The sequence below is a fragment of the Hyperoodon ampullatus genome (genome assembly GCF_949752795.1).
Source record: "Hyperoodon ampullatus genome assembly, chromosome: 10".
NCBI lineage: Eukaryota > Metazoa > Chordata > Mammalia > Artiodactyla > Ziphiidae > Hyperoodon > Hyperoodon ampullatus.
Window position 1 is genome coordinate 64,035,546 of NC_136923.1, and position 27,696 is coordinate 64,063,241.

A 27,696-nucleotide genomic window follows, 5' to 3' on the forward strand; every position below is an offset into this window, starting at 1 on the left:
ATTAAGAACCTCTGTTTATCAAACAAACATACGATATCAGGGTGAAAAAGTAAGCCACAGAAGAGATTTGCAAGACATGTATCTGACAAATAATTAATATATGGCATAAAAATTTCTTAGAAATCAATCTTAAACAAATAACCTAGTTTAAAAAATAAGAAAAGATGTGAGGCCGGAGGAAGATGGCGGAAGAGTAAGACGCGGAGATCACCTTCCTCCCCACAGATACATCAGAAATTCATCTACACGTGGAACAACTCCAACAGAACACCTACTGAACGCTGACAGAAGACCTCAGACCCCCCAAAAGGCAAGAAACTCCCCACATACCTGGGTAGGTCAAAAGAAAAAAAGAATAAACAGAGACAATAGGATATGGACGGGACCTGCACCAGTGGGAGGGAGCCGTGAAGGAGGGAAGGTTTCTACACACTACAAGCCCCTTCGAGGGCGGAGACTGCAGGTGGCGGAGGGGGAAAGCTTCGGAGTAGCGGAGGAGAGCACAGCAACAGGGGTGCGGAGGGCAAAGCGGAGAGATTTTGGGGCAAAGGATCGGTGCCCTCAGGCACACACCAGCCCGAGAGGCTTGTCTGCTCGGCCACCGGGACGGGCGGGGCTGGGAGCTGAGGCTCGGGTATCAGCTTTCAGTCGGAGCGCAGGGAGAGGACTGGGGCTGGCGGCAGGAAGAGACCATGAAGGGGTTAGTGCTAGCCCGGAGGGAGTCCGGGGAAAGGGTCTGGAGCTACCGGAGAGGCAAGAGACTTTTTTCCCTTTTGTTGCCTGGTGCGCGAGGAGAGGGCATTCCCCTCCCTCCCCTCTGCCTGAGTGAGCCAGAGCCCCCGAATCAGCGGCTCCTTTAAACCCGTCCTGTCTGAGCGAAGAACGGACGCCCTCCGGCGACCTACGCGCAGAGGCGGGGCCAGGTCCAAGGCTGAGACCCGGGAGTTGTGAGAGCAGAGACAGGGAAATCTCTCTGTGCAGCCTCGGAGGCAGCGGATTAAAGCTCCACGGTCCATTTGATGTGCCCTGCGTCTGTGGAGTGCATGAATGGACAGCGAATCATCCCAAATTGAGGAAGTGGACTTTGAGGACAAGATTTAAGACTTTCCCCCCTTTTTCCTCTTTTTACAACGAATTATCCCAAATTAAGGAGGTGGACTTAGCAAGATTTCAGACTTCTCGCCCTTTTCCTCTTTTTACAACGAATTATCCCAAATCGAGGAGGTGGACTTGGAGAGCAAGATTTTTGATTTTTCCCCTGCTCTCTTTTTGTGAATGTGTATGTGTAATCTTCTGTGTAAGATTCTCTCTGTATAGCTTTGCTTCCACCATATGTCCCAGGGTTCTATCAGTCCGTGTTTTTTTTCAATAATTACTTTTTAATTTTAATAATGCTACTATATTTCATACTTTATTCTATTTTACTTTACCTTCTCTTTTTTTCCTACCTTCCCTTCCTCCCTCCACCCCTCCTTTCCTTCTTTCTTTTTCTTTCCTCCCTCCCTCCCTCCCACCCTTCTTCTTTCCACTTTCTTTTTCTTTCCTTCCTCCCACCCTCCCTCCTGTCTTTCTTTCTTTCTTTCCTTCCTCCCTCCCTCCCTCCCTCCCTCCCTTCTTCCATTCACTCTTTCTTTTGCGTTCATTCCTCCCTCCCTCCCTCCTTTCTTTCCTTCTTTCTTTCCATCCTTCCTCCCTCCCTCCCTGCTTTCTTTCTTTCTTCCTTCCTTCCTTCCTTTCTTCCCTTCTTCCTTTCTTTCCCTCTCTCTTTCTTTCTTCTACTAATTCTTTCTTTCTACTTTTTCTCACTGTTATTCTGAGCCGGGTGGATGAAAGGCTCTTGGTGCTGCAGCCAGGAGTCAGTGCTGTGCCTCTGAAGTGGGAGAGCCAACTTCAGGACACGGGTCCACCAGAGACCTCCCAGCTCCACATAATATCAAGCAGCGAAAATCTCCCAGGGATCTCCATCTCAACACCAGCACCCAGCTTCAGTCAACGACCAGCAAGCTACAGTGCTGGTCACCCTATGCCAAGCAACTAGCAAGGCAGGAACACAACGCCACCCAATAGCAGCGAGGCTACCTAAAAACATAATAAGGCCACAGGAACCCCAAAACACACCACCAGACGTGGACCTGTCCACCAGAAAGACAAGATCGAGCCTCGGCCACCAGAACACAGGCATTAGTCCCCTCCACCAGGAAGCCTACACAACCTACTGAAACAACCTTAGCCACGGGGGACAGATACCAAAAACAACGGGAACTACGAATCTGCAGCCTGCAAAAAGGAGACCCCAAACACAGTAACATAAGCAAAATGAGAAAGCAGAAAAACACACAGCAGGTGAAGGAGCAAGATAAAAACCTACCAGACCTAACAAATGAAGAGGTAATAGGCAGTCTACCTGAAAAAGAATTCAGAATAATGATAGTAAAGCTGATCCAAGATTCTATTTCCAAGATCCAAAATCTTGGAAATAGAATAGACAATATGCAAGAAACAGTTAACAAGGACCTAGAAGAACTAAAGATGAATCAAGCATCGATGAAAAACACAATAAATGAAATGAAAAATACTCTAGATGGGATCAATAGCAGAATAACTGAGGCAGAAGAACGGATAAGTGAGGTGGAAGATAAAATAGTGGAAATAACTGATGCAGAGCAAAATAAAGAAAAAAGAATGAAAAGAATAGAGGACAGTCTCAGAGACCTCTGGGACAACATTAAACGCACCAACATTCGAATTATAGGGGTTCCAGAAGAAGAAGAGAAAAAGAAAGGGACTGAGAAAATATTTGAAGAGATTATAGTTGAAAACTTCCCTAATATGGGAAAGGAAATAGTTAATCAAGTCCAGGAGGCACAGAGAGTCCCATACAGAATCAATCCAAGGAGAAATACGCCAAGACACATATTAATCAAACTGTCAAAAATTAAATACAAAGAAATCATATTAAAAGCAGCAAGGGAAAAACAACAAATAACACACAAGGGAATCCCCATCAGGTTAACAGCTGATCTCTCAGCAGAAACTCTACAAGCCAGAAGGGAGTGGCAGGACATAATTAAAGTGATGAAGGAGAGAAACCTGCAACCAAGATTACTCTACCCAGCAAGGATCTCATTCAGATTTGATGGAGAAATTAAAACCTTTACAGACAAGCAAAAGCTGAGAGAGTTCAGCACCACCAAACCAGCTTTACAACAAATGCTAAAGGAACTTCTCTAGGCAAGAAACACAACAGAAGGAATATACCTATAATAACGAACCCAAAGCAATTAAGGAAATGGGAATAGAAACATACATATCAATAATTACCTTAAATGTAAATGGACTAAATGCTCCCACCAAAAGACACAGAGTGGCTGAATGGATACAAAAACAAGACCCATATATATGCTGTCAACAAGAGACCCACTTCAGACCTAGAGACACATACAGATTGAAAGTAAGGGGATGGAAAAAGATATTCCATGCAAATGGAAATCAAAAGAAAGCTGGAGTAGCAATTCTTATATCAGACAAAATAGACTTTAAAATAAAGACTATTAGAAGAGACAAAGAAGGACACTACATAACGATAAAGGGATCGATCCAAGAAGAAGACATAACAATTGTAAATATTTATGCACACAACATAGGAGCACCTCAATACATAAGGCAAATACTAACAGCCATAAAAGGGGAAATCGACAGTAACACAATCATAGTAGGGGACTTTAACACCCCACTTTCACCAATGGACAGATCATCCAAAATGAAAATAAATAAGGAAACACAAGCTTTAAATGATACATTAAACAAGATGGACTTAGTTGACATTTATAGGACATTGCATCCAAAAACAACAGAATACACATTTTTCTCAAGTGCTCATGGAACTTTCTCCAGGATAGATCATATCTTGGGTCACAAATCAAGCCTTGGTAAATTTAAGAAAATTGAAATTGTATCAAGTATCTTTTCCGACCACAATGCTATGAGACTAGACATCAATTACAGGAAAAGATCTGTAAAAAATACAAACACATGGAGGTTAACAATACACTACTCAATAACGAAGTGATCACTGAAGAAATCAAAGAGGAAATTAAAAAATACCTAGAAACAAATGACAATGGAGACACGACGACCGAAAACCTATGAGACACAGCAAAAGCAGTTCTAAGAGGGAAGTTTATAGCAATACAATCCTACCTTAAGAAACAGGAAACATTTCGAGTAAACAACCTGACCCTGCACCTAAAGCAATTAGAGAAAGAAGAACAAAAAAACCCCAAAGTTAGCAGAAGGAAAGAAATCATAAAGATCAGATCAGAAATAAATGAAAAAGAAATGAAGGAAACGATAGCAAAGATCAACCAAACTAAAAGCTGGTTTTTTGAGAAGATAAACAAAATTGACAAACCATTAGCCAGACTCATCAAGAAAAGAAGGGAGAAGACTCAAATCAATAGAATTAGAAATGAAAAAGGAGAAGTAACAACTGACACTGCAGAAATACAAAAGATCATGAGAGATTACTATAAGCAACTCTATGCCAATAAAATGGACAACCTGGAAGAAATGGACAAATTCTTAGAAATGCACAACCTACCAAGACTGACTCAGGAAGAAATAGAAAATATGAATAGACCAATCACAAGCACTGAAATTGAAACTGTGATTAAAAATCTTCCATCAAACAAAAGCCCAGGGCCAGATGGCTTCACAGGCGAATTCTATCAAACATTTAGAGAAGAGCTAAAACCCATCCTTCTCAAACTCTTCCAAACAATATCAGAGGAAGGAACACTCCCAAACTCATTCTACGAGGCCACAATCACCTTGATACCAAAACCAGGCAAGGATGTCACAAAGAAAGAAAACTACAGGCCAATATCACTGATGAACATAGATGCAAAAATCCTCAACAAAATACTAGCAAACAGAATCCAACAGCACATTAAAAGGATCATACACCATGATCAAGTGGGGTTTATTCCAGGAATGCAAGGATTCTTCAATATACGCAAATCAATCAACGTGATACACCATATTAACAAGTTGAAGGAGAAAAACCATACGATCATCTCAATAGATGCAGAGAAAGCTTTCGACAAAATTCAACACCCATTTATGATAAAAACCCTGCAGAAAGTAGGCATAGAGGGAACTTTCCTCAACATAATAAAGGTCATATGTGACAAACCCACAGCCAACATTGTCCTCAATGGTGAAAAACTGAAACCATTTCCACTAAGATCAGGAACAAGACAAGGCTGCCCACTCTCACCACTCTTATTCAACATAGTTTTGGAAGTTTTAGCCACAGCAATCAGAGAAGAAAAGGAAATAAAAGGAATCCAAATTGGAAAAGAAGAAGTAAAGCTGTCACTGTTTGCAGATGACATGATACTATACATAGAGAATCCTAAAGATGCTACCGAAAAACTACTAGAGCTAATCAATAAATTTGGTAAAGTAGCAGGATACAAAATTAATGCACAGAAATCTCTGGCATTCCTGTACACTAATGATGAAAAATCTGAAAATGAAATCAAGAAAACACTCCCATTTACCATTGCAACAAAAAGAATAAAATATCTAGGAATAAACCTACCTAAGGAGACCAAAGACCTGTATGCAGAAAATTATAAGACACTGATGAAAGAAATTAAAGATGATACAAATAGATGGAGAGATATATCATGCTCCTGGATTGGAAGAATCAATATTGTGAAAATGACTCTACTACCCAAAGCAATCTACAGATTCAATGCAATCCCTATCAAACTACCACTGGCATTTTTCACAGAACTAGAACAAAAGATTTCAAAATTTGTTTGGAAAAACAAAAGACCCCGAATAGCCAAAGCAATCTTGAGAACGAAAAACGGAGCTGGAGGAATCAGGCTCCCTGACTTCAGACTATACTACAAAGCTACAGTAATTAAGACAGTATGGTACTGGCACAAAAACAGAAAGATAGATCAGTGGATCAGGATAGAAAGCCCAGAGATAAACCCACGCACATATAGCCAACTTATCTTTGATAAAGGAGGCAGGAATGTACAGTGGAGAAAGGACAGCCTCTTCAATAAGTGGTGCTGGGAAAACTGGACAGGGACATGTAAAAGTATGAGATTAGATCATTCCCTAACACCATACACAAAAATAAGCTCAAAATGGATTAAAGACCTAAATGTAAGGCCAGAAACTATCAAACTCTTAGAGGAAAACATAGGTAGAACACTCTATGACATAAATCACAGCAAGATCCTTTTGGACCCACCTCCTAGAGAAATGGAAATAAAAACAAAGATAAACAAATGGGACCTAATGAAACTTCAAAGCTTTTGCACAGCAAAGGAAACCATAAACAAGACCAAAAGACAACCCTCAGAATGGGAGAATATATTTGCAAATGAAGCAACTGACAAAGGATTAATCTCCAAAATTTATAAACAGCTCATGCAGCTCAATAGCAAAAAAACAAACAACCCAATCCAAAAATGGGCAGAAGACTTAAATAGGCATTTCTCCAAAGAAGATATACAGACTGCCAACAAACACATGAAAGAATGCTCAACATCATTAATCATTAGAGAAATGCAAATCAAAACTACAATGAGATATCATCTCACACCAGTCAGAATGGCCATCATCAAGAAATCTAGAAACAATAAATGCTGGAGAGGGTGTGGAGAAAAGGGAACACTCTTGCACTGCTGGTGGGAATGTGAATTGGTACAGCCACTATGGAGAACAGTATGGAGGTTCCTTAAAAAACTAAAAATAGAACTACCATATGACCCAGCAATCCCACTACTAGGCATATACCCTGAGAAAACCATAATTCAAAAAGAGACATGTACCAAAATGTTCATTGCAGCTCTATTCACAATAGCCCGGAGCTGGAAACAACCTAAGTGTCCATCATCGGATGAATGGATAAAGAAGATGTATATACATATATACATATATACAATGGAATATTACTCAGCCATAAAAAGAAACGAAACTGAGCTATTTGTAATGAGGTGGATAGACCTAGAGTCTGTAATACAGAGTGAAGTAAGTCAGAAAGAGAAAGACAAATACCGTATGCTAACACATATATATGGAATTAAAAAAAAAAAATGTCATGAAGAACCTAGGGGTAAAATGGGAATAAAGACACAGACCTACTTGAGAATGGACTTGAGGATATGGGGAGGGGGAAGGGTAAGCTGTGACAAAGGGAAAGAGAGGCATGGACATATATACACTACCAAACGTAAGGTAGATAGATAGTGGGAAGCAGCCGCAGAGCACAGGGAGATCAGCTCGGTGCTTTGTGACCGCCTGGAGGGGTGGGATGGGGAGGGTGGGAGGGAGGGAGATGCATGAGGGAAGGGATGTGGGAACAGATGTATATGTATGACTGATTCACTTTGTTATAAAGCAGAAACTAATTAAAAAAAATAAGAAAAGAATGGGTAGAGAACCCTGAGCCCTATGACAGAATGCAAAATATATCTCATCTAAAATCCAAAGGACAAGTATAAAGGTGACAATATCATAAGAGCAACTAATCAACATCTGGCAAGAAAACTGATCAGGGCTCAATGTAGCAAGTAAAATTGAACATGGATTTTAAAAGATGAATGGGAGGCAAAGAATATGGAAAAGGATATTCCAAGGAGGGGAATAATCATGTAGAAAATTAGGAAGCAATAAGCTGTCATGGAAGGCCCACAGAATGGCAGTAGGTAACACTGCAGCGTCAAGTGACAGGAGGGAGGTGGAAGGACAAAGGTGAGGATGCAGCGGGAACCACCTTTAACAGGAGGAGCCTCATATATGCCAAGCTTGTTGACCTGGACTCTATCTGGTACATCATCAAGACCCGAATGTAACAGGACCTGTACAAAAGTGTCCTGAGAATTCAGTGGTTTGCTGGTACCAGCATGGAAGGTCTATCAGGTGCTCTGTTTGGGCTCAAGTACCAGCATTGCCTACTTCACATCCTAGTATAAATTATTTAACCTCTTTGTTCTTCACCCATGAAAGGAGGCAACAGAGGTACCTACCTGAGAGAGCTGTTGTGAATATAAATATTAATACATATAAAGAGCTTAGCACACTGCCTGGCAGATACCAGCCAATAAATGCTAGATAGTATTAATGTCATGAACAAATTTAGTTCTCCTTCCCAGTAGCGAAGCAACGTGATATGAGTCTGGGAATGGAAACCCCTGAATATGATCTGTACTGAGAGTTACTAATCAGTTGGGTGACTTTGCACTTTTGGACTTTCTCAATTTCCAACTGCTCATTAGTAAAAAGACCACATGGTCACTAACCCGAGATTCTTTTCTTTTTTTAAGTAACTGCTCCCAAATTTCATCAGGCTTGAGTATGACTATGTACTGTGACTCAGATACTGATTTTTTCCCATGATTATGGATTTTCCATTAGCACATATTGGATTGATATTTAGCCAAATGGCAATGTTTTTGCATTTTCACATTTAATTCCTTGATTAAAATATTTGTTTGACTTCTTAGGGGGAAAATTGATAGGTGATGATTAATAAGACATTAATACAGCCCAAAGGAAAGAAAATGTACACTTACTGATTTTTCTGCTTTTAAAGCTTCGAGATTAATTATTAAGTAGTTAATAATTATGCAAAAATAGTTATGAGGCTTTCTTCATTTCCAAATTCTAAAGGCTTTCTAAAGGAATATTACTGGGAGATGCTCATCATATCAGTACTGGTGTGCTGAGGGGTGGGAGGAGGGTAGGTACAGGTCCAGGTAGCAGGGATCCATCCTGCCTGCAGCAGAGGCTGCCCTGGAGAGAGAGAGCACATTATCCCTGATATTATTTACAACCGCCAGCTCACGGTGTCATAAAAAAGCACACTGCCTTTTAGTCAGACTTATTGTTGTTTTCTAATTCCCAAGAGACAATGAACTTCCTTATTACCTGCACCCAAGCAGCCTCCACTGCCCCTGTTCTATATGCCTTTGCTTTTCAGCTCAGGAAATCAAGTATTTTATTATGGGAAAAATCCTAAGTGGAAAAAGCAGGAGGCAAATTGTTACACATAATTTCAAATATGATCTCAACTATATTATATGTGAACATTCTATTTCAGCGATCTAATATTTGGTGTTCACAGATCACACACACACACACACACACACACACAGAGTTGTGTGCACATGTACTTCTCTATCCATCTATTTATATCTTAGAGGGAAGAAATTTTCTAAAGTTTATTTTCTTAACCCCTTCCTGTATTTTCCCCCATATTTTCTATAAGGAATAGGTATACTCTGATAATAAGAAAAAATAAACCTTTACTCTATACAATCATTGAACTAGTAATCTGTCTCTGCCAGCAAATATTTTGAAGGCATTTCAACTACATCAAAACTTTTCTACTTTGAAACTTCAAGAAATATCTCTATAACACTCTGATACATGGAGTAAAAAGGTGGGGAAAAAATCAAGACCCTTTGTAATACATAGGTCACTCACATAATGTCCATACACCCTCAACCTCTTATCTATACATCTCCCAGAAATCTTTTAGCACATCTCCCAAATATTAGACTCTAAACCACTTGAAGTGTTTCTTTTTCTACTTGTATGACCTAACAGAGTGTCATGAACATAGCAGGGATTCAGTAAAGACATATAAACTATATACAGTATAGTATGTAGTTGAAACTTTTTATACAGAAATAAATTTTATTGACTTAAAATATTAAGACATTTTAAAATAGCTTTAAGCACCGCCCCCCCCAAATCAACTTCTTTAGGACACATAATTAAGTAGTTATATTTTTCTATTCCTGCAGGAAATTGAAGGTATATTCTCATTTCAAGAAGACATCGTCAGCTCCAGGCCATTATCAGCCTGTTGGTGAGCATTATCCCAATATCTGCTACAAACTGTTTTATATTTCCCTCTACATTTCAACTAACCAACAAAATGTTAATATGTCCAAGATCGGATGTAATGGTATTACATCATGAAACATTTCATGACCTCCCACTGTCCATACCCACGAAGCTGGACTGAAGGACCTTCACAATTTGATCTCAACACACCCCCCCCACTGCCTTCCTTCTTCCAGCCCCACTCTACTCCCCCCACATTCCCTGTTGTCTAAAATGTCATGCTCTCCACGGTACATCTCCTACTCCTCAACATGTATGACCCAAGGTGACCTCTGAAGAAAGTGAGGTCCCAAAGGCAACCTCCCAGTTCTTGTTTTTCCCCTCACCTGACCAACACATGGGGTCGCTTAACACTTGCCCTTGGGAGGCTCTGCTTCTCAGCAGTTTATATAACCTCCTGCCTTATCAGGTCCCGGGTCATCATCCAGCCAGTCTTCTTATCTCACACTTTTTTTTTTTTTTTTTTACCTACTTCATTATATCTGAGTCTTATCCAGGTACTTCCTAGGCCATCTCTCACCGATGAGCTCAGGACCAGAACTATTTCCAAGTCCAGCCACTCTGGATGTAGATTCTAATCTGAACCCTAATCTCTATTTAGACACATATGTTGCTCTTGGTGGCTCCCGTCACCAGTCAACTATCTCAGGGCTTTGGTGAAAATGATAACTTAAAAGCCTCTGTGCCTTGGTCTCTGCCTGCTTCCTGATTCTAACTCTCTCATGACTCTGAGGCCAACCTCAAAGGACAATGCCATAATCCTAGTTGCTCAGGCCAAAAATTTTGGGGTCATCTTATATTCTTCAACTTATTTCATACCCCACATTTTACTGCCTTCAAAATATATCCGAAATCTGAGCAGCACTGCTACCATCCTGGTGATCTAAGACAATATCATATCACATTTGAATTATTGTAAAAGCCTCTGCTATGCTTATTCTTGAGTCCCTATAGTCAATTTTCAATACTGCAGCCAGATGTGCCCTTTTAAAATAAAGCATATTTCAAATTAATCATGTCTCTATTTTGCCCAAAATTCTCCAGTGGCTTCCCATTTTACATGGAACATAAGCCAATGTCTTTGTAATGGTCCATGAGGACCTCCATGATACCTCTCTGAACTCAACTAACTCATCTCTCCATTGCTTTCTTGGGTCCAGGAACTGGCATCCATACTCTTCCTCTAACAAACAAGAAGGCATGTCCCTGCCCTAAAGTTTACCCTATGTCTAGTCTGCTCTGCCCTCAAAGAGATGCAGGGCTCATTCCTTCTTTCCTCAAATCTTGACTCCAATGTCACCTTCTTGATGAGGCCTCTTCTGAACACCCAATTTAAAATCACAAACTATTCACTGCCACCGCTCTCAATCAGCGTTCCTTATCCAGCCATATTTGTGTTTTGTTTTTCTCCATAGCACTCCTCATTTATTACAGAAATGGTCTTAAAAACATTTCCTTTAATCAGATAAATCATGTGCACTCTGAAATAATTCAAATTTTAATTTTTTTCTTTCCAACTATTAACAGAGGTATAGGTTAATATCACCAAGGCAGAGTTCCTGGTAAGTTTATTGGCCCCTCTAAATAATTCTAAGTTTTCTTTTAAAAAGTAAACTCTTTCCCAAATTGCCACTTTCAAGCGAAAATTGGTTAAAAATGAAAATCATGGGTGATTTAAGACTTTACCTGATAAGACATAGCCTGGTAGAACATCTGAAACTCATAAATCACACATAACTTTAGTATAAAAACCAAGCTGGAGGTCTTATACAATAAATTTTTTTATTTTTTCATACACCAGATTTTTTTGCTTCCACAGAGCAGAAAAACAGCCCCTCTATCAGGAAAGCATAGCTTTTTTTAATCTAAGACTAATTATGGTAGACTTTAAATAATATACATAATATTACTTTTTTTAATATCATAAATATTTTTATGAAAGTCATCATAAAGACATTTAAGTGAATATAATTAGTATAATGTTTCATATCTATTAAATAATTTATTTAATTACCCCTTGTGATATAAAGTCATTTAACAAAAAAAAAAGCACACATTACTTTTTGAATTACATCAGAATATTTAGTAAGTAATAATAGTTCATAAACTCAAAGTTACTTAAACCAACTTGTGACCCTAAATGACAAGTTTATAATAAATATGAACTTTAAAAACTTACAAAAACTTGCTCTGCTTTTTTATAAATATGGAACCCTTGTATAATATCTTTATTTAAAAACCTAATAAAATTATCACTTTCAAAGTTCAAGATGAAAATGGAATGACTACCTTTTTTCCTCTTGGTCTACAGAATGTTCCCCTACCTCCACCTTAGCTTTTCACCAGAACTCTGTATCTTTTCAGATCTTTGGATCTTTATGTAAGAAAGCAGGTTTAGAATTTTTTCTTCAACTCTGAATAGCTGTCCATAAAAGAGATGCCTTTTCTGCACATCCTGAGTATAAAATTCATACATCTAAGCTGTCCTCACAGTGGGTCTTCTTTTCAAATATACATACATATTTTGAATCAAAATTTTCCCATTTTGAACTTTCTAAGCAGTAATACTGGGAAAATGCTATGTAGATCGCTAATGCAGTGTCCATAATCACCACGATAATTCAGAAATGGGTTTGAGTCATTTCAACAACAGCTAATAACCCTGGCTGGCATTCCTGGTAAGATGCTGTCTTGTTAAATACTAGACTTGGTCATTCGTTGCTCTCACTTTTAAAGAAGAAATGACAAATCACAGTGATGCAAAAATACAGGCTGATAAAACAAATACCGTATATTAATGCATGTATGTGGAATCTAGGAAAAAAATGGTATAGATGATCTTATTTGTAAAGCAGAAATAGAGACACACATAGAGAAAAAATGTATGGATACCAAGGGGGAAGGGGGTGTGTGGGAGGAGTTGGGAGATTGGGATTGACACATATATGCTATTGATACTATATATAAAATAGACAACTAATGATAACATACTGCATAGCACAGGGAACTCTACTTAATACACTGTAGTGACATAAATCGGATGGAAATCCAAAAAAGAGCAGATATATGTATATGTATAGCTGATACATTTTGCTGTACAGTAGAAACTAACAACATTGTAAAGCAACTACACTCCAATAAAATTTAATTTTAGAAACAAAGGCTGATGGATTCTTTGACAAAATAAAGGTCTGGAGTAACGTAGTAAGAGGAAAAGTAGAAGGAGGAGAAAAAGGGGTCGCCATCATCTCAACACCACACGCAGGGTATTAAACATGTGGAGGTGTCATGGTAGATATGTCAGCCAATTCATTCCACTCTCACAAGCATCCTATGGAGTATTAGCATCTCCGTTTTACAGATGAGAAAACTAAAGCTGAGAGAGTTTGTAGTATAATGTCTAGTGCAAAGAGCTGTTTGAGTTGGAATTCAACCCAGCCCTAACTGACTCTGAGATTCAGAGCCTTCATGTCATTCCATGAAGTCTCTTTGAAAAAGAGCATTATTTGAAATTGGCAATTAAAAGAGGCTGCAGCTTTCTGCCTGTGAAAGTTATCAAGTCAGTCAAGGAAACTCAAAACTCTATTTTGCAATAAGGGTAAAGAGAATCTTATTTCCTCTTTCCTCTCCCTTAAGTAACTGTGTTAAAATCATCAGGGTTATTGTTAGTAGTGCAGGATAGGAATAGAGAACCAGGAGTTTGGCATACAGAGAGTATTCCCATGCAGACACAGTGAGAGTTAACATGGTAAAGTCAGTACAATTTTAAAAAGATTTTTAACAAGATCTCTCGCTCTCTTTCTCTCTCTCTCTCTCTCTCACACACACACTCACACACACACGTATATACACACACATATAATGCATTTTATTCAAAGAAAAGCTGTTCAAATTAATGTCACAGGATACTAATGTCATTAAATCTTACTAAGCAAAAGCTATTTTTTGGAAGACACTAATTTTGACTCAAATTTAAACAAAGAAATATTCTTTGTGTTGGAAGAGGGAGGGTGCAGAGAGGAAATTCTTAATAAAAATTAGGAATATCGGGAGAGAGATAACCCTAGTCTAATGAGGGCACTGACAAACACATAAATATTACTTAGCTGGGCAGGATATGGCTGCAAAGTAATAGTGATGAAAGTGACACACTATGACACAATATATATTATTCATATAATGAACTAATTCAGTATAACATATTGAAATAATCTTGAGGTGGTAAGCGCTATTAGAGAATTGGATAGAGCATTCTATTTAAAAAAACCTAAAATGGTTTGCTTCATGTCTTTCATTAAACAAGGGAAGATACCTGTGGTGTACTATGACTTGTTCAATCCATAAATAGTTAGCTATCAAACCTCTAGGCCAGTGTTACTTGTATAACACCCATCAAATCCCGGAAGCCCCCATCATTAGTCCACCTTCCCGTTTGTGGCAATGGGCCACCTGGTAGTAAATGTTTCTCTGTATTACTAAGAATTCTGGAGGTGGAAGGGAAGATGACGGAAGAGTAAGACACAGAGATCACCTTCCTCCCCACAGATACACCAGAAATACATCTACAGGTAGAACAACTCCTACAGAACACCTACTGAACGCTGGCAGAAGACCTCAGACCTCCCAAAAGGCAAGAAACTCCCCACGTGCCTGGGAAGGGCAAAAGAAAAAAGAATAAACAGAGACAAAAGGATAGGAACGGGACCTGCACCAGTGGGAGGGAGCTGTGAAGGAGGAAAGGTTTCCACACACTAGGAAGCCCCTTCGCGGGCGGAGACTGCGGGTGGCGGAGGGGGGAAGCTTCGGAGCCACGGAGGAGAGCACAGCAACAGGGGTGCGGAGGGCAAAGTGGAGAGATTCCCGCACAGAGGATCGGTGTCAACCAGCACTCACCAGCCCGAGAGGCTTGTCTGCTCAGCCGCCGGGGCAGGCGGGGCTGGGTGCTGAGGCTCGGGCTTTGGTCGGAGCGCAGGGAGAGGACTGGGGTTGGCGGCATGAACACAGCCTGAAGGGGTTAGTGCACCACGGCTAGCCGGGAGGGAGTCCGGGAAAAAGTCTGGATCTGCCGAAGAGGCAAGAGACTTTTCCCTCCCTTTTTGTTTCCTGGTGCATGAGGAGAGGGGATTAAGAGAGCTGCTTAAAGGAGCTCCAGAGATGGGCGCAAGCCACGGCTAAAAGCGCGGACCCCAGAGACGGACATAAGATGCTAAGGCTGCTGCTGCCACCACCAAAAAGCCTGTGTGAGAGCACAGGTCACTATCCACACCCCCCTTCCGGGGAGCCTGTGCAGCCCGCCACTGCCAGAGTCCCAGGAGCCAGGGACAACTTCCCCGGGAGAACGCACAGTGCGCCTCCGGCTGGTGCAACATCACACCGGCCTCTGCTGCCACAGGCTCACCCCGCACTCCGTACCGCCCCCACCCACGGCCTGAGTGAGCAAGAGCCCCAGACTCAGCTGCTCCTTTAAGCCCGTCCTGTCTGAGCGAAGAACAGACGCCCTCTGGCGACCTACATGCAGAGGCGGGGCCAAATCCAAAGCTGAGCCCCGGGAGCTGTGAGAACAAAGAAAAGAAAGGTAAATTTCTCCCAGCAGCCTCAGAAGCAGCGGTTTAAAGCTCCACAATCAACTTGATGTACCCTGCATCTGTAGAATATATGAATAGACAATGAATCATCCCAAATTGAGGAGGGGGACTTTGACAGCAAGATTTATGATTTTTTCCCCTTTTCCTCTTTTTTGAGTGTGTATGTGTACACTTCTGTGTGAGATTTTGTCTGTATAGCTTTGCTTCCACCATTTGTCCTAGGGTTCTTTCTGGCCATTTTTTGGGGGGTTTTTTGTTTGTTTGTTTTTCTTTCTTTCTGTTTTTTAAAATTTTTTTCTTAATAATTATTTTTTATTTTAATAACTATTTTATTTTATCTTACTTTATTTTATTTTACTTTCACTTCTTTCTTACTTTTTTCCTTCCTTCCCTCCTTCCTTCCTCCCTCCCTCCTTCTTTTCTTTCTTTCTTTCTTTCTTTCTTTCTTTCTTTCTTTCTTTCTTCTACTACTACTAATTCTTTCTTTCTACTTTTTCTCCCTTTATTCTGAGCTGTGTGGATGAAAGGCTGCTGGTGCTGCAGCCAGGAGTCAGTGGTGTGCCTCTGAGGTGGGAGAGCCAACTTCAGGACACTCGTCCACAAGAGACAACCCAGCTCCATGTAATATCAAACAGTGAAAATCTCCCAGAGATCTCCATCTTAACACCAACACCCAGCTTCAATCAACAGCCAGCAGGCTACAGTGCTGGACACCCTATGCCAAACAACTAGCAGGACAGGAACACAACCACACCCATTAGCAGAGAGGCTGCCTAAATTCATAATAAGTCCACAGACACCCCAAAACACACCACCAGATGTGGACCTGCACACCAGAAAGACAAGATCCAGCCTCATCCACCAGAAACAGGTACAAGTCCTCTTCACCAGGAAGCCTACACAACTCACTAAACCAACCTTAGCCACTGGGGACAGGCACCAAAAACAATGGGAACTACAAACCTGCAGTCTGCAAAAAGGAGACCCCAAACACAGTAAGATAAGCAAAATGAGAAGACACAAAAACACATAGCATATGAAGGAGCAAGATAAAAACCCAATAGACCTAACAAATGAAGAGGAAATAGGCTGTCTACCTGAAAAAGAATTCAGAATAATGAAAGTAAGGATGATACAAAATCTTGGAAATAGAATAGACAACATGCAAGAAACATTGAACAAGGACCTAGAAGAACAAGAGATGAAACAAGCAACGATGAACAACACAATAAATGAAATTAAAAATACTCTAGAAGGGATCCATAGCAGAATAACTGAGGCAGAAGAACAGATAAGTGACCTGGAAGATAGAATAATGGAAATAACTACTGCAGAGCAGAATGAAGAAAATGGAATGAAAAGAACTGAGGACAGTCTCAGAGACCTCTGGGATGGCATTAAATTCACCAACATTCGAAATACAGGGGTTCCAGAGGAAGAAGAGAAAAAGAAAGGGACTGAGAAAATATTTGAAGAGAATATATTTGAAAACTTCCCTAATATGGGAAAGGAAATAGTTAATCAAGTCCAGGAAGAACAGAGAGTCCCATACAGGATAAATCCAAGGAGAAACATGGCAAGACACATATAAATCAAACTGTCAAAAATTAAATACAAAGAAAACATATTAAAAGCAGCAAGGCAAAAACAACAAATAACACAAAAGGGAATCCCCATAAGGTTAACAGCTGATCCTTCAGCAGAAACTCTGCAAGCCAGAAGGGACTGGCAGGACATACTTAAAGTGATGAAGGAGAAAAACCTACAACCAAGATTACTCTACCCAGCAAGGATCTCATTCAGATTTGGTGGAGAAATTAAAACCTTTACAGATAAGCAACAGCTAAGAGAGTTCAGCACCACCAAACCAGCTTTACAACAAATGCAAAAGGATCTTCTCTAGGCAAGAAACACGAGAAGGAAAAGACCTACAATAATGAACCCAAAACAATTAAGAAAATGGGATAGGAACATACATATCGATAATTACCCTAAATGTAAATGGACTAAATACTCCCATCAAAAGACACAGATTGGCTGAATGGATACAAAAACAAGACCCATATATATGCTGTCTACAAGAGTCCCACTTCAGACCTAGAGACACATATAGACTGAAAGTAAGGGGATGGAAAAAGATAGTCCATGCAAATGGAAACTAAAAGAAAGCTAGAGCAGCAATTCTCATATCAGACAAAATAGACTTTAAAATAAAGACTATTAGAAGAGACAAAGAAGGACATTACATAATAATCAAGGGATCAATCCAAGAAGATATAACAATTGGAAATATTTGTGAACCCAACATAGGAGCACCTCAATACATAAGGCAAATGCTAACAGTCATAAAAGGGGAAATCGACAGTAACATATTCATAGTAGGGGACTTTAACACCCTACTTTCACAATGGACACATCATCCAAAATGAAAATAAATAAGGAAACACAAACTTTAAAGGATACATTAAACAAGATGGACTTAATTGATATTTATAGGACATTCCATCCAAAAATAACAGAATACACATTTTTCTCTATTGCTCATGGAACATTCTCCAGGATAGATCATATATTAGGTCACAAATCAAGCCTTGGTAAATTTAAGAAAATTGAAATTGTATCAAGTATCTTTCCTGACCACAATGCTATGAGACTACATATCAATTACAGGAAAAGATCTGTAAAAAATACAAACACATGGAGGCTAAACAATACACTACATAATAATGAAATGATCACTGAAGAAATTAAAGAGGAAATCAAAAAAATACCTAGAAACAAATGAGAATGGAGACACGATGACCCAAAACCTATGGGATGCAGCAAAAATGCTTCTAAGAGGGAAGTTTATAGCAATACAATCCCACCTTAAGAAACAGGTAACATCTCGAATAAACACTCTAACTTTACACCTAAAGCAATTAGAGAAAGAAGAACAAAAAAAACCCCAAATTTAGCCGAAAGAAAGAAATCATAAGAATCAGATCAGAAATAAAAGGAAAAGAAAGGAAGGAAACAATAGCAAAGATCAATAACACTAACAGCTGGTTCTTTGAGAAGATAAACAAAATTGATAAACCATTAGCCAGACTCATCAAGAAAAAAAGGGAGAAGGCTCAAATCAATAGAATTAGAAATGAAAAAGGAGAAGTAACAACTGACACTGCAGAAATACAAAAGATCATGAGAGATTACTACAAGCAACGCTATGCCAATAAAATGGACAACTTGGAGGAAATAGACAAATTCTTAGAAATGTACAAATTCCAAGACTGAATCAGGAAGAAATAGAAAATACGAACAGACAAATCACAAGCACTGAAATTGAAACTGTGATTTAAAATCTTCCATCAAACAAAAGCCCAGGACCAGATGGCTTCAAAGGCAAATTCTATCAAACATTTAGAGAACAGCTAACACCTATTCTTCTCAAACTCTTCCAAAATATAGCAGATGGAGGAACACTACCAAATTAATTCTACGAGGCCACCACTACCTTGATACCAAAACCAGACAAGGATGTCACAAAGAAAGAAAACAACAGGCCAATATCTTTGACAAACATAGAAAGAAAAATCTTCAACAAAACACTAGCAAACAGAATCCAACAGCACATTAAAAGGATCATACACCAGGATCAAGTGGGGTTTATTCCAGGAATGCAAGGTTTCTTCAATATATGCAAATCAATCAACGTGATACACCATATTAACAAATTGAAGGAGAAAAACCATATGATCATCTCAATAGACGCAGAGAAAGCTTTTGACAAAATTCAACACCAATTTATGATTAAAAAAACCCTGCAGAAAGTAGGCATAGAGGGAACTTTCCTCAACATAATAAAGGCCATATATGACAAACCCACAGCCAACCTCATCCTCAATGGTGAAAAAGTGAAAGCATTTTCACTAAGAACAGGAACAAGACAAGGTTGCCCACTCTCACCACTCTTATTCAACATAGTTTTCGAAGTTTTAGCCACAGCAATCAGAGAAGAAAAGGAAATGAAAGGAATCCAAGTTGGAAAAGAAGAAGTAAAGCTGTCACTGTTCACAAATGACATGATACTATACATAGAGGATCCTAAAGATGCTACCAGTAAACTACTAGAGCTAATCAATGAATTTGGTAAAGTAGCAGGATACAAAATTAATGCACAGAAATCTCTGGCATTCCTATATACCAATGATGAAAAATCTGAAAGTGAAATCTAGAAAACACTCCCATTTACCACTGCAACAACAAGAATAAAATATCTAGGAATAAACCTACCTAAGGAGACAAAAGACCTGTATGCAGAAAATTATAAGACACTGATGAAAGAAATTAAAGATGATACAAATAGATGGAGAGATATACCATGTTCTTGGATTGGAAGAATCAATATTGTGAAAATGACTCTACTACCCAAAGCAATCTACAGATTCAATGCAATCCCTATCAAACTACCACTGGCATTTTTCACAGAACTAGAACAAAAAATTTCACAATTTGTATGGAAACACAAAAGACCCCGAATAGCCAAAGCAATCTTGAGAACGAAAAACGGAGCTGGAGGAATCAGGCTCCCTGACTTCAGACTATACTACAAAGCTATTGTAATCAAGAGAGTATGGTACTGGCACAAAACAGAAATATAGATCAACGGAACAGGATAGAAAGCCCAGAGATAATCCCATTCACATATGGTCACCTTATCTTTGACAAAGGAGGCAGGAATATACAGTGGAGAAAGGACAGCCTCTTCAATAAGTGGAGCTGGGAAAACTGGACAGGGACATGTAAAACTTTGAGATTAGATCACTCCCTAACACCATACACAAAAATAAGCTCAAAATGGATTAAAGACCTAAATGTAAGGCCAGAAACTATCAAACTCTTAGAGGAAAACATAGGCAGAGCACTCTATGACATAAATCACAGCAAGATCCTTTTTGACCCACCTCCTAGAGAAATGGAAATAAAAACAAAAATAGACAAATGGGACCTAATGAAACTTCAAAGCTTTTGCACAGCAAAGGAAACCATAAACAAGACCAAAAGACAACCCTCAGAATGGGAGAATATATTTGCAAATGAAGCAACTGACAAAGGATGAATCTCCAAAATTTATAAGCAGCTCATGTAGCTCAATAGCAAAAAAACAAACAACCCGATCCAAAAATGGGCAGAAGACCTAAATAGACATTTCTCCAAAGAAGATATACTGACTGCCAACAAACACATGAAAGAATGCTCAACATCATTAATCATTAGAGAAATGGAAATCAAAACTACAATGAGATATCATCTCACACCAGTCAGAGTGGCCATCATCAAAAAATCTAGAAACAATGAATGCTGGAGAGGGTGTGGAAAAAAGGGAACACTCTTGCACTGCTGGTGGGAATCTGAATTAGTACAGCCACTATGGAGAACAGTATGGAGGTTCCTTAAAAAACTACAAATAGAACTACCATATGACCCAGCAATCACAGTACTGGGCATATATCCTGAGAAAGCCATAATTCAAAAAGAGTCATGTACCAAAATGTTCATTGCAGCTCTATTTACAATAGCCCAGAGATGGAAACAACCTAAGTGTCCATCATCAGATGAATGGGTAAAGAAGATGTGGCACATATATACAATGGAATATTACTCAGCCATAAAAAGAAACGAAACTGAGCTATTTGTAATGAGGTGGATAGACCTAGAGTCTGTCATACAGAGTGAAGTAAGTCAGAAAGAGAAAGACAAATACCGTATGCTAACACATATATATGGAATTTAAGAAAAAAAAAATGTCATGAAGAACCTAGGGGTAAGACAGGAATAAAGACACAGACTTACTAGAGAATGGAGCTGAGGATATGGCGAGGGGGGAGGGTAAGCTGTGACAAAGTGAGAGAGAGGCATGGACATATATACACTACTAAACATAAGGTAGATAGCTAGTTGGAAGCAGCTGCATAGCACAGGGGGATCAGCTCGGTGCTTTGTGACTGCCTGGAAGGGTGGGATAGGGATGGTGGGAGGGAGAGAGATGCAAGAGGGAAGCGATATGGGAACATATGTATTTGTATAACTGATTCACTTTGTTATAAAGCATAAACTAACACACCATTATAAAGCAATTATACTCCAATAAGGATGTAAAAAAAAAAAAAAAGTTCTGAGGCTGTAACAGACATGCCTAGGAGCATTGACTGAGGGAGCAACCAAGATCTGAACTCAGGAGATGCAGGACAGAGCACCTCAGGAATCACTTCTGCTCTAATTCTCACTAGACTTTTGCTTATGTATCTTCTCGACTCCATATTTCTCAAGAGTAAGAGTCACATCTCATGGAAGATGCTAGCTTAGAATTAGGAAACAGAGAGGCCAACAGCATTCTGGTTAAACATTTACATGTTCAAGAGTATCAGAAATGATTACTTTAATGATATTTATCACTGAGTGGACAGAAGAAAAATGACTTTAATGAAAGATGACTTTTTAAAGTAATTAGAGGGGACATTTTCATAAGAGGTAGTCGCAGTAATTAGGAATAAATGCATATATCATCTTGGGAACACCTCTTGATAGACAGATAATTACCTGGGAAAAGTCTTGCTAGATACTATCAGACTTTATAAAGTTGAACCAAATTTAATTATGTCAACCACACAGTGAAAAATAGAAGGAAGTTAGGAAAGAGCCAGTAAATAAAAATAAGACCATTTTAGGGCACAAGGTATTACCTGTAATTAGATTTTCCCAAAGGAAAATTCTCAAATAGCCAAAATAGCAAATATCCGAAAGAAAAAAAAAAGAGAGAAATAAAAAGGAAACAAAAGAAGAAAAAAAAATCTCTCAGAATAACCTGTAAGTGACAACTGGCATAAATGAAATGAGCAAATACAAACAAATCTATGGATTTTTGAAATACTATAAAGATTATATTCTGCTTATAAAAACAGAATGATTCAGAGATAATAAAACAAATGCATATAAATTAATGAAATTCAAAAACAAAATATTTTCAGTGGTTATGTTCAGACTTCAAATGTTTGGACCTCTAAGAAAACTGCTTTTGGCTTCTTTTTATTATTTTAAGATTTTTTTCCCACTGTGTCACATTTATTTTCATAAGCACCTTATCTTAATTGCAAACAGAGCAGTGAAAACGAATTTAAATTCTTCTCTGAGATCGTTTCCTGGATTCTGCTTTGCTGGTTCCTAGCTCTACTTGTTATGGCCTCATAGCTCCATAGAGTTTCATAATGTTGATTAACAAAAGAATTTCACAGAGGTAAAAAACTTTATTCTATTCACTAAAATAAACATTATTTAAGTACTTTATGAAAAAAAATAGATCATCCTCTTCATACATTTCATCCTGTCATGACAATTCATTGAGAGTTACCAATAAAGAGAATTTGTCCTCTGAAAAGTGTTCAGAAACAAGAAGTTTATCATAATAACTAACAGGCTTGATTCTGAAGGTTTACAAGAGCCTAACTTACCTGCTGAATAAATGATAGTCATGAAAAGCAGGTAGAATATTTAAAAGGCAACGTGTTCCAACAAGCTGTTATTTCATAATAATATTTGCTCTTCTTATTTTAATATTTTTCACATGACCTTGTTCAGTTATGGGCTAAATGGTCTAAAATTCTGTAAAAATGTGGTCAATAACTTTCTCTTCTCTGGAGTATTGGATCCTTCAAAAATCTTTAAATTAACATAGTGACATATGAAGAAATTTCCAAAATATTCGCAAAATATACATCCCATGCATTTATGGCCCATTTAACCTCAATATTTATTGCATCTGGTTAGAAACAAACACATTCTCCAATGCTTTTGGGAAAAAAAAAGGAAAGAAAACCACTAAGTAATCTATTATGATTTATATTCAATTTCAATATACTCAACTTATAAAGTTCTAATAATTCTCTTACTTTGAATTCAGCTTGGATATGTATATACAAGGTAATATACATACCTTGGGTATGTATAAAGGTAGAATTCTTTCTTATTTTATGCCACTTAGATTTGGTGAAAGAGAAGCAAAGCATTACATTATTGTTTTACAGTTTGGACTTTGAGTTCCTCAGCTTGTTAATTCAAGTAGGAATTCTAAGCAGACAATGACCAGGCAGGATATTACTTTTAGAGGCTCACTAAATAAATAGCTGCCGCTTTAGAAAGAAAAATACATCAGACAGTCATGACTAATGTTCAGTTTCCAGTAAGCGCTAGCCCAAGAACTCATGCTAGATCCTGAATTTCATTTTGTGTCACAGAAATGCAATGCCCCATAGGAGATTAACTGTGGTGCAGGCTAATGAACTCATAACTACTAAGTTTACCATAATAACAAATATTAAGCTTCACTGATGTATTTTTCAATTTTCAGTTAACACTGTAGTTCAAAAACATATTATCTCCCCAAACAGAAATTCACAAATGTTCATACTTGATATTTGTTGTTTTACCTTTACAAGGACTCATTTTTTTTCTTGACTTCTGTTGTTTCACAAAATACAATTGTATACTTTGTTCTCAGAGCACAGGATAGTCCAGTTTTAAAAATCCTCATGGTTCAATTCAGAAAATTGAACTGACAGTTCAATTCATTCAATGAAAGTTTGGACACCTACCATGTACCTGATTCTATAGCTAATGTTTAATAACTGGAATAGTGCTTCCTTGATGTAACCCTGCTAAAGGAGTTAATATGGTTATAAGGTCAGGTTATTTGAGTTTAAAAGGTCCAGGGGAAAAAAAATCACCTTACTTTTGTAAAGCCTGAGTTTGACAGTAGCCTCGGAACACTGTGTCTTCCTAATGTGAATGGGAGGCTCTTAGTTGCCTGTCTTCTAAACTACCATGTCGCTGTGGGTTTCAAGGGTCTAATATGTCTGTACTTCATAAAAGCATGCTTTCCCAAGCATCTCTGTGTCTTGTTGACATGAAAGAAAGCAATGCCGTGTACGTGTTCATCCCAAGGCCCCTTTTAGATCTAAATTTCTATACTGTATAGTATCCGTAACTAAGAAATAGACACTTCATAGTTAAGAATCATAACTTTTTGTTCATATATTTTAAAACTCAATGAACAGCCTGGGAAATTTTGTTGTAGTTTCCAAAGCATCCATCATGGTGGTGAGTACATAGAAAACTCCCAAGAAGCTTTATTAGATTGATTAAAAGAACATTTCTACAGTTTTATCTGAGCTCTAAAATAGAATTTCTGAGATTTATAAACCAATATAAATATTTAAGAGAGAGTACAGAGGCCCTAAAATGCTAAGCACCTCAGGACTTTACTTCAGTATTTTACATTATCAAACCTGATTTTTTACTGTTTTCACACAACTTAGGAAATAAATAAGAAAATCTATGCTTTATTTAATAGGATAAACTATACCCAGGACAAGAATTAGGGCTCAGTCCTGTTAAAAAAGAAAAATTCACCAGATTTGCCAACCACATATTTCCTTTCAGAGATTAAGGAAAATGTAAGTGATTTAGGCTATGAATACATCAAATCATCTCTTTTCTGATCCATACACCTCAGCCTTCATGGGTGAAGATCTCTCATGTATGTGACAAAGAGAAGGAATTCTCCACCTGTAGCAGGAAGCCAACACCACTCTCTCAGATATTTACAAGATATGGGAAGTATAACCTTTCTACGTATCCATATATATATATTTCCTGAAATAGGCATGGTCTATAAATATATAGACTCTTTTATTAACATATATGTCTTTTATACTACTCTGGTGATTTTCCACATTTCGAATTTTTCATTTTTAAACAGGAATATTACCTTTCTTGCTTCTTTTATCATCTTCCGAATGGTTTCCTTAATTGTAAGTAGTTGTGCTCTTGGTGGATGAAAGAGGAGGTCAATGTGGGTCCCCCTTAAGAGTCCAGGCATCACATACGGCCAGCCCAAGTCAAGATTTGGAGCTTCCACATCAGACTCAACGGGCCAGTAAGTCCCTGAAGATGAGGTATCATCGCAGGAATTATCAGTACAATATGCTGTGCTTTGTGACACTTTTTGAACATTTTTCAAAATATAATTAATTTCTTCCTCAGCTAGAAAGTCTGACACTCTTTCCTTGGCAAGAAATTCTTGGTATGCATCTAACCCCTGTTCAATCAGCGTGTCCACAGCTACTCGATACCATTCCTTGTAGTGAGGTTCAATGTAATTGTCTAATTTACACTCGTCAGTCAAGGAGGAAAGCATTGATGAGTTCTCCATGCTTGCAGACCTTTGACAATGGCACTTTCAAATGCCCATTCATGCAGGGATGAGAGGTATCTGGGTATTTAAAAAGAAGGAAATCATGATCAGTTAGAATTCTGTAATCAGATGTTTCATAATCCATGTCAACTGTTATTTTTACATTTACTCATAAAAATGAGTACCAGTAGCTCAACATGACATACATTTCATATCCAAAGTGGCAATAATAATACCATAATTCACATATCTATCACAACTAAGCTAAACAGAATCCCATTCACAGACCGCTAGCTGATATTCCTTTTTCAAGTTACCTCTAACTTTAATTTCTCATCTAAGGAAATACACTTTCCTTCTCTGATATCCAGAAAGTCCATCCTTCTTAACTTTAATCTGGGATTACACATGGTGTGATCAGTTTCTTTTTGGTTTTAAAATATTTTAAAATAGAATTAGAAGAAAACCAATGCCTGGCCAGCCATTTATATAAATCTTACTGAGTACTTGTTATACATATATACTGATGAAATATAAAAAGCACAGAACACTTGTCTTCCAGGAACTTATTAATTAGATAAAGAGGCGAAATGTACACACAAAACTGTTTGTTACCACTTTGAACAAAGACATATATTTCTAAGGGCCAAAATGAGTGCTATCCGTAGTCAATGCTTTCAAAATAAAAGCAAGTAGAGACCAGTATGGACTAAAAGAGTTACGGATAGCCTTGCACAGGAGGTGGGCTTCAGGTGAACCTGGGGCAATGAGTAAAAATATCATCAGGTGGAAAGAAGGAATATTTTCATCCTACATAAAAGTGTAAAACATAAGAAAAGCACAGAACAGGTATGCGCTTGGTACATTCAGGAGTTAATTAAAAAAAAACAAACAACAACAACAACAAAAAAAAACCTTGGTCTGCTGGAAATGAGGATCCTTGTATTAGGGGTAGGAGATAAAGTTGAATAGACAAAATGGAGCCAGGTGTGGAGGGCCACTGGAGACTTTTGTGATTCAGCAAAACTTGTGTTTAAAACAATTAATCTGGCAGTATCAGGGGAGTGGAGGAGAGACAAGTAGCTAGGCGAGTCTTTCAGAGTTCATACTCTCAGTGAGGATGTGACAAGAATATTCAGGTGATGGTTCAAAGCATGAACTCCTGAAATTTGATGGCTTGACAACATACAGGTGATAAAAAAATTCAGGACATCAAAGACAATTCAGATTTCTCTTAGGAATTAAAATCTGTCTATCTGAGTTCATGTCCCATCCCTCATGCCCATAAAATGTTATCTGTTCCATAATTCCCTGCATGAGATACTGGACTGGACTTATCTCAATCAAATAAGGGACTTTCCAGGCTTTTGAAGTCAGGATCTTCATTGTGTGGGTTCAAACAAAGTACAACCTTATGATGTGCTACAAGCACAACAGGGCTTATTTGACCAAAAACATCTTTGTCAGTGGCCCTGCCCTAGTTTACAATTTTCCACTTCACTCAGACTTTTTGGTCTCAGGTTTACCAAAAATCAAATCTGATTTGGGAGGGTGACCCAGGAAGCCATTACCATTTATTAACTCCTTACCTGAAAATATGTAACAAGAGTCACTACTCATAGACAGAAGTCATGAAATGGACAATAAATAGGGCCATAAGTTCTGCTGAGGGAGAAAAGATCAGAAAAAGATCCAGCATATAGGGAGGCAGAGATGAGGAGTGAAGAAGATACAGGGTACCTTACGTTACTATTTTACTGCAGATAAGCCTATGTCCATCCCTAGGCTCAGAGTTTTTACAGAGAAAATCTAGCAGTAACGAAAGCCTAAAGAGTAAATCTGATACAAAAATAAAAACAGAACATGTCCCTTTCGGTCTCCTGGAGGGTCCTCAGCTTGAGCCATAACTTGATCCAGGCCAAGGAGACTGGACCTGTC

The 27,696-nt window shown here is 38.4% G+C and overlaps 1 protein-coding gene across 1 annotated transcript in view; it reads right to left on the reverse strand.

The window, feature by feature from the left end:
• FAM83B (family with sequence similarity 83 member B) overlaps nt 1-25,779 on the reverse strand; it is a 78,586-nt gene extending 52,807 nt beyond the window's left edge. The window contains exon 1 of the mRNA XM_079712335.1: nt 25,333-25,779. Coding sequence (XP_079568461.1) covers nt 25,333-25,776 — 444 coding nt within the window. The 5' untranslated portion in view covers nt 25,777-25,779. The remainder of the gene's footprint in view (nt 1-25,332) is intronic.
• Between the last annotated feature and the right edge of the window lie 1,917 nt (nt 25,780-27,696).